The sequence below is a fragment of the Triticum dicoccoides genome, chromosome 3A (genome assembly GCF_002162155.2).
Source record: "Triticum dicoccoides isolate Atlit2015 ecotype Zavitan chromosome 3A, WEW_v2.0, whole genome shotgun sequence".
NCBI lineage: Eukaryota > Viridiplantae > Streptophyta > Magnoliopsida > Poales > Poaceae > Triticum > Triticum dicoccoides.
The window spans coordinates 735,495,452-735,502,909 of record NC_041384.1 but is presented as its reverse complement, the minus strand read 5'-3'; the positions used below and the strand labels follow the sequence as shown (position 1 = coordinate 735,502,909).

The window sequence follows — 7,458 nt, the reverse complement described above, 5'->3', positions numbered from 1 at the left end:
ACCCCCTAAACATCTATAGAACGTAACAACGCCAAGTCCAAGAAGTTACCAAAGTTTTGTATAGAAAGAGATAGAGATGGCACGTCGCAGGTCTGCAACTGGAGCAAGTGGCACTTTCTTTTTGTCAAAACCCAAGTGGCATCTTGCTGTTACATTAGCTAGAAAAATATTCTCGAATCTGGAACTGGTTAGCTAATGGAACAAGTCACACATCTCTCACTATATAAGGCTGGCTAACGGCTACACTTATGGCAACAAGCAAGGAGCAAAGCACATATTTGAGCGAGCATCATATTTGAGGAGTATATCCGGGTTGACGCCATTAAGGAAAAATGGGAGGTACGCATCTGATCCATTCCCTCTCTGCCTCTCTAGTGTACTGATTCATTTTCTTCTTATTAAGTCTCACATATGTAGTTATGAGCGCTCTTACTCCTACAAAAGCTTTTACAAATTTTATGTAGCATCGACTATTTGTAAGTGGACTGAAAAACGTTTTCGAATCGGTCGATCTCGCAGTAATATTTGAATTGAAAATCCAACGGTTTTCATTCTTCTTCCTCCACCAGCTGTTTCTTCTCCAGCCAGCCCTACTCCTCTCCACCCTTTGCCTCTCCTTCGCCGGTGACCGTCTTCGATGCGGTCCTAACCAGTCCCTACTGGTGATATGGCTACCAGCTAAGGCGTCCCTGTCTCGAGCACACGCGGTGTTTAATCCAAGGGGCGTCAAAACGAAAATTATGACCCGAACTAGTGAGCCACAGTTTCTCTACCGGCGACACGCAGGCGAACCCCGGTTTCCCATCTCCGTCGAGATCCGGAGTCTGGCCTCACAAGGTCTCCGCCCCTCCTTCTTCTTCTCTATGATAATTGACCTACACAAATTTTAATTACGGGCAACTTGTAGATAATCCACGCGTATTATGATTACCATGAAGTTAAGCTTTACTTTTATACATGGTCCTTAATTGCTGATTTTGTTGTCATGGATCTGATCCAAACAAGTTCCGACATTGATTATGTTTGTGCAGCCGTGCACGGTGTGTGCTACGGAATGGTGGGCGACAACCTGCCCTCGCGGGGCGATGTCGTGCAACTCTACAAGTCCCGCAACATCCACGCCATGCGCATCTACAACCCGGACCAGGAGGCCCTTCCAGCCCTCCGCGGAAGTGGCATCTTCCTCATCCTGGATGTCGGTGGGCTCGACGAGGTCCAGCGCCTCGCCCGTGACCCGTCATATGCAGCCGGCTGGGTCCGCAGCAACGTCCGGGCCTACTACCCGGACGTACTCAGCCGGTACATCGCCGTTGGCAATGAGGTCCCCGCCGGCGACACGGGCGTCATCCTCCCGGCCATGCAGAACGTGCACAATGCCTTGGCGTCCGCAAACCTCTCCAGCAGCATCAAGGTGTCAACGGCGGTGAGATTCGACGTGATCACCAACTCCTTGCCGCCTTCCAGCGGCGTGTTCAGGGACCCTTCTGGCTTTGTGCCCATCGCGCGGTTCCTGGACCGCACCGGCGCCCCGTTCCTGGCCAACGTGTACCCCTACTTCGCTTACAAGGACGACCGTGGCCAGAACATCAGGCTAAACTATGCGACGTTGCAGCCGGGCACCACGGTGAGGGACAACGGCAACAGGCTGAACTACACCAGCCTCTTCGACGCGATGGTCGACTCCATCTACGCCGCGCTGGAGAAGGCCGGCACGCCGAACGTCAGAGTGGTGGTATCGGAGAGCGGGTGGCCGTCGGCGGGCGGGTTCGGGGCATCGGTGGACAACGCGCGGAACTACAACCAGGGCCTCATTGATCACATCCGCAATGGCACGCCGAAACGGTCAGGGGCAATTGAGACGTACATATTCGCCATGTTCAACGAGAACAAGAAGCCAGGGGATGAGGTCGAGAGGAACTTCGGGCTCTTCTTCCCCAACAAGCAACCTGTCTACCCGACCATCTTCCCCAATTAATAAGCCGAAAGTCAACGTCTATGTACGTAGCTGGCCTGTCATGCATGCATGCGTTGCCACTTGTTTAATAAAAATAGATGCGTGCTTGTGACAATGTAGCCTATGAACGAATCTTCCTTGAGAATAAATGCATGAATAGTGTAAAGACGTAAATATTTCTTCCCTAACAAACAAACATATTTTGATATATTATATGTATATTATTTCATGTATGTCTTTAACTAATTTTAAATAACATACTTCCTTCGTCCCGAATTAGTTTTCGGAGATTTATCTAACTACGAAACTATCTAAACACATTTTAGTGTTAGATACATCCGTATATAGACAAATCTAAAATAACTAATTTGAGACAGAGGTAATATGTTTTAAACTTGCCAGAAAAACCAGGTTGCTGGTTTTCTTCTAGAGCCAGAAGTTTCTTTCAACCATTTTTTAGGAGCGCCATTTTTATTTTGGCACAAGAGGTGCGGCCCGTGGCGTATGTTGGGCCATCACATGTGCCTTTTTTAACAACAACTGAGGAGAATCTGTCATGGAAGCCCCTTAAGGGTCAGTTTTGATGGGTTGAGAGCGCGCCACTTGGCATGCTCTCAGTCGGCGCCAGGTGTCATGTTCTGGATGCTCCATAGGGATTTTTTTTTTCTATATGCATTTTTGCACTCTAGAGAATTTTGTTTGGCTTTTCAGTTTTCGCCTGGTTACCCCTAGGTTTCGGAAGATAAATTGTCTGTATAAAAACATTATCTTTTTTTGTGAGAGGCACAAATTTTCTTCTCATGGAGACAGAGCTTTGCATTCATGAGAGGCACTGATTTGCTTCTCTCATAGAAGCACAAGTTTGCTTCACGAGAGACGCAGCTGTGCCTTGTGGAATGAGAATTTTTTTTCTTACGCAGGAGGCACAAATTTGCTTCTCATGGAGGCACATTTTATTTTTCACGAGAGGCTCAGTTGTGTCACGCGAATAAAAATAAGAATTATTTTTTCTTCATCCACAAGAGACACAAGTTTGTTTCTCGTGGAGGCACAGATTTGCTACTGCAAGATGCACAACTGTGTCTGTCAGAAAAGCAAAAAAAAAAGTGGGAATACAATAGTGCTTCTGGCTCGTTTTTTTTCTTCAAGTCTTCTCATGAAAAAAAAGTTTGTCAAAACCTATTAATGCGACAAATCCTACCCGGGTTCGTTTTCAAAGATCTCAACACAAGAAATCCAACGATGAAAATGATTCATGATTTGGACGCACGGTTTAAGAGCTAAAATATTTTAATAAACGAATTTAAAACAAGGGGGAAAATGATACAATGCACCACTCGTCGCAACCCAGGACGGGTGACCTTTGCAAAGGCTAGTCCTCAATATGTAATTTCGCTCATTTACCGATTCCAATCCATAGGATGAAAATTTACCCAATGGTTTTGGGTAGAAGCACTTTAGGTAGCTCAAGATGATAAATTACTCCACTATTATAAGGTGGTGTTCCCTCAAAAAAAGAGATGGCGTATACATACTTGGAGCAACTGATCAAGGATGTTTTAACCCCACGTGGGTGGCATCATATTCTATGGATAGGCTTTCACGCACTCTACATTAGGCTTTGGTATGTAGATATCAAGAGTACTAGAGGGGCGCCCGCCTGGTATAGGCACGTAGTCCATATGTCACTTTTGTGTCCTATTTTTTATTTTATTTTCACTGGAATGATTAATATGAGCAGCATATTGTTGTGTGGTTAGATGTGGGTGGCGGTCTGATATGCATAGGTTTGGTCATATGTGAACTCAGTGGGCATTTACATAAGGTGCACATGTTGGTATTGGTGTTCCCCGGCGCATGTATTTGTCCATGTAAATCTGTTATGGACAAAAATAAATCAATAATATAAAAAGCATGAATAAACTAAAAATAAAGGATTCCAAGAAGGTAAAGGGATTTTTCTCTTTGAGTGTGTATAACTTGTATAGTTAGAATGTACTATATCATGAAAATCCCATTAGATTTAAGAAAAAAAATCACTAAACTGTTACTCCTGAAAATTATTGAAATTCGTGAGCATTAAAGTTTTTGAACATTTTAGAAATCCACAAAAAAATTATAAAATTATGAATATCTTTTTAAATGAACATTTAAAAAAATCAACAGTTCCAATTGTTTATGAACTTTTCTTACATGATAGATTTTCCAGAACCAGGATTTGTCGAATTTTCTCCGACTGGTTTTGCTAAGAGCGAAAGTTAATTTTTCCTCGAGCGGGGAGTGCATGCACGTGGTGTATATTGGCCAGCCCAGCCCAGCCGAGTGTTATACCGAGCTCCCGGCCTATGCACTTTGCAAGAAAAGCAGTTTCTAGAGTCCCTTGCCTCGAAAAGAAAAGGACGCTAGAGGCCAATCCGTCAATAACCGTGAAGCTCCTAGTAGCCTGTGCGTTGGCCTAGCTGTCCACACATAAACTTGAAGAAGATGCTCATTATGCTATATACCCTTGATTATATTTTAATTTAACAATAAGGATCCTTATTGAAAAAAGTTATGGTTTTTAGTTTTTGCTGCATTGGGAAACAGTGAATCCTATTTGTCACCCTTTGAGATAAGATGTCGGGGTAACACAAACATCAAGTGAAGTTGGCTGACCCAAATAGCGCCAAGAGAAGTTGGGCTGGCCCAAAAGGCATTTCCTGTTTCCACGGATTTGGGAAGGCTTTGTGCATGGTTTGTCGAGTTTTAAAATGGTTTCTAGTAAATTCTTGTTTGGGTTTTCAGTTGTTTTCTCTCTTATATTTTACAGGTTTAATTCTTCCGTTTTTTACTTCGCTCCTGTATTTTTTTCTTTTTCTTAAAAAAAGTGTTTCTGGAATTTTGAAATGTCCACAAACTTTTGCAAATTTTGAAAAAATGTTGCAGGAGTTTTTAAAATGTTTGGCTCCAGAGTAACTCCATTGAACGGAAGCTTTATTATATAAAATGGGCTTGATTATCCCATGGCTTGCATCATCTCGAGGCGCTTACTTATTTTTTTTAAATACATGCATGTGTGGCCCCCGAGTAACTCCATTGAACCTGTACAGATACTTTCAGCCAAGAACAAGTTTATTGGGGTGAGGGTCAAATAGGTTTCTTCACACATCTCAACTTTGGAAGGAAGCAGCTGAGTAGTTTCTCTCCCCATCTTTACACATCTCACCTTTCAAGAGAATACCGCAACAAAGCATCCCCTGACCCATATAAATAGTACCACCCCGTTCATATCAGCCAACAGTCAGGGGCTTTGAGTTTAAGGTCCAGAATTTGGAAGCAAAAATGAGTGAGCCGGTTAAGGTGATGAGCACTTTCTGCAGCATATACGGCCACCGTCCGGAGGTGGCCCTGACGCTCAAGGGAATACCTTACGAGCTGCTCCTGGAAGACATGCCCAACAACAAGAGCAAGCTGCTGCTCACGCACAACCCTGTCCACAAACTGGTCCCCGTGCTCCTTCATGGCGACAGATCCATCTGCGAGTCGCTCATCATCGTAGAGTACATCGACGAGGCCTTCAAGGGGCCACCATTGCTGCCAGCCGACCCCTACGAGAGGGCCTCGGCCCGTTTCTGGGCGCAGTTCATCGACCAAAAGGTACCATCTCTTCTCTTGTGAGTTGTGAACTTTTAAGCACGTTTCTGTCCTGAACACTGTACCGTAGTTTGCTAGGCCGTTCTGGATGTCGATATGTATGGCGGATGGTGACAAGGAGGAGGAGGAGTTCTTGAAGGAGGCCAAGGCGAATCTGCTGCTTCTCGAGGGGCAGCTTAAGGGGAAGAGGTTCTTTGGAGGCGACTCGATTGGCCTCGTGGACATAGCTGCTAGTGGGTTAGCTCGCTGGCTCGGAGCCTTCGAAGAGATCTCCGGGGTTAATCTACTCACAGATGAACAGTTCCCTGCTCTGTGCCGCTGGGCGAAAGAATATGCCAGCGATGAGCGTGCTAAGGAGTGCCTGCCGAACATGGCTGAACTGGTCGCCAAGTTCACTGCAGTGAAGAAGAAGTTTCTAGCAATGGCAGAGGTTCAGAAGTGATCCCGTGTTATCAGTGCGAGGATATCATGGTTATGACATAAATCAATCGTATGGACATGTTTCCTGGGAAAAGGAACAAGCTACTTAAGTGTACTATACTATGGTGTGTAATTCCCATTTGGTTGTAACTTGTCTTGCTTTCTCAGATCCAGAAATCGGTAGACACATGGCGGATTGTATTTCTTTTCCAATGCAGGGTGCAGCACCATTACGAGCAATCAATATTTCTTGTTAATTATGATGGTATTCGTATCTTCAGAGAGGGTCTGGAATTATTTGTCCTAATTTTGATGATGACAACGCGCAGAGCAGGGCAGGGATCTAAAATTGCCTTCCTACACCCACCATCCATAGCTCTGTACCACTGACCAGCTTCGTTGGGTTCTGGATAAATCTATTCTTAATCCGTGCCTGCCCAAGGCAAATTAATAAATTAGACCAATAATGCAGATCTCAGGGACAGCACACTGCATCTGTGACCAACTAGCTTAATTTTTGGTTTCGATGAGTAGGAGTTGAAGAATAATGTGATTCAGTTTTACTAGAATGATTATCTTAGTTCTGGTTGAAACTGAATATCTGTCCTGTCATTTGTAAAAACATTACCTACTTGCAATGCCTACATGTGAAGCTTAAGAATTTGAAACGCGCATCCATATATATAGGGCCTAATGTGTTTTTCGATATTGCCTTTGACTATTGATACGATTAATAATATAGGAGATGCATAATGTGAAAATATCATTGAAAGCTCCTTTCTTGTACGAATTTGATGGTATGCTTTATGTAACTTGCATGTCATATATTATTGCTCTAACATGTGTTCAAAGTTTGCATCGATAAATGCATTATGCCCTATATATATGGACTAGCACAAATGTCCGTACGTTGCAACAGGAGAAAACACCGATTCCAATGAACCACGGTTGGCTGAGTCAACAAACTGTGTCATGGGTCAACAATCGCTGACGAGAAAAAAAAGATGGATCGTTTGAGGATATCGTAACTTGACCTCAGGACATGGGGTATAATTCTGAGTAAATTGATCCACCTGAACAATGTTAACTTAAGATTATCAGTTCATTCTGAAATTAAAGTAGAACATGAAAAAATAGCAATATCAGTGAATCTGAAGTAATAGCCACAGCAATTTAATCAACCTAGAATAAGTGCAGCTGCAGCAAGCAAATTAATCTAGATGGATATTAGCTACAAAATTTCCCAACCTGCGCATTGCAGTGAGAAAAGTATATCACATGCAATGCACCTAGACAAATAACTGACGCCCTCTATTTGAACTATCATACTAAATCTCAGTACGCAATCTTCCTAGAATAGGTAGATCAAAAGGAAAAAAAATGAGTTCCACAGAGAACTTCAATATCCTGTGGTAAACACAAGGAACCTACACACTTAGTTGAGAAAAACT

At 43.6% G+C, this 7,458-nt stretch overlaps 2 protein-coding genes across 2 annotated transcripts; both read left to right on the top strand.

Annotated features, from left to right (window-relative positions):
• Window positions 1–213: 213 nt before the first annotated feature.
• LOC119270585 (glucan endo-1,3-beta-glucosidase GV-like) lies at window positions 214–2,104 on the top strand. Its single transcript, XM_037552599.1, has 2 exons — window positions 214–339; window positions 1,032–2,104. The coding sequence occupies exons 1-2, from the start codon at window positions 333–335 to the stop codon at window positions 1,973–1,975; spliced, it is 951 nt and encodes a 316-aa protein (XP_037408496.1). The 5' UTR covers window positions 214–332; the 3' UTR covers window positions 1,976–2,104.
• Window positions 2,105–5,249: 3,145 nt separating this feature from the next.
• LOC119270586 (probable glutathione S-transferase) lies at window positions 5,250–6,267 on the top strand. The gene is made up of 2 exons (XM_037552600.1): window positions 5,250–5,590; window positions 5,658–6,267. The coding sequence occupies exons 1-2, from the start codon at window positions 5,276–5,278 to the stop codon at window positions 6,027–6,029; spliced, it is 687 nt and encodes a 228-aa protein (XP_037408497.1). The 5' UTR covers window positions 5,250–5,275; the 3' UTR covers window positions 6,030–6,267.
• The last annotated feature ends 1,191 nt before the right edge of the window (window positions 6,268–7,458 follow it).

Bases quoted from the DNA above. Each gene is read 5' to 3' on its own strand.
- LOC119270586 (XM_037552600.1), top strand. From the start codon at position 5,276: ATGAGTGAGCCGGTTAAGGTGATGAGCACTTTCTGCAGCATATACGGC. The intron at 5,591-5,657 runs GTACCATCTCTT...ACTGTACCGTAG, and splicing joins CGCAGTTCATCGACCAAAAG to TTTGCTAGGCCGTTCTGGAT.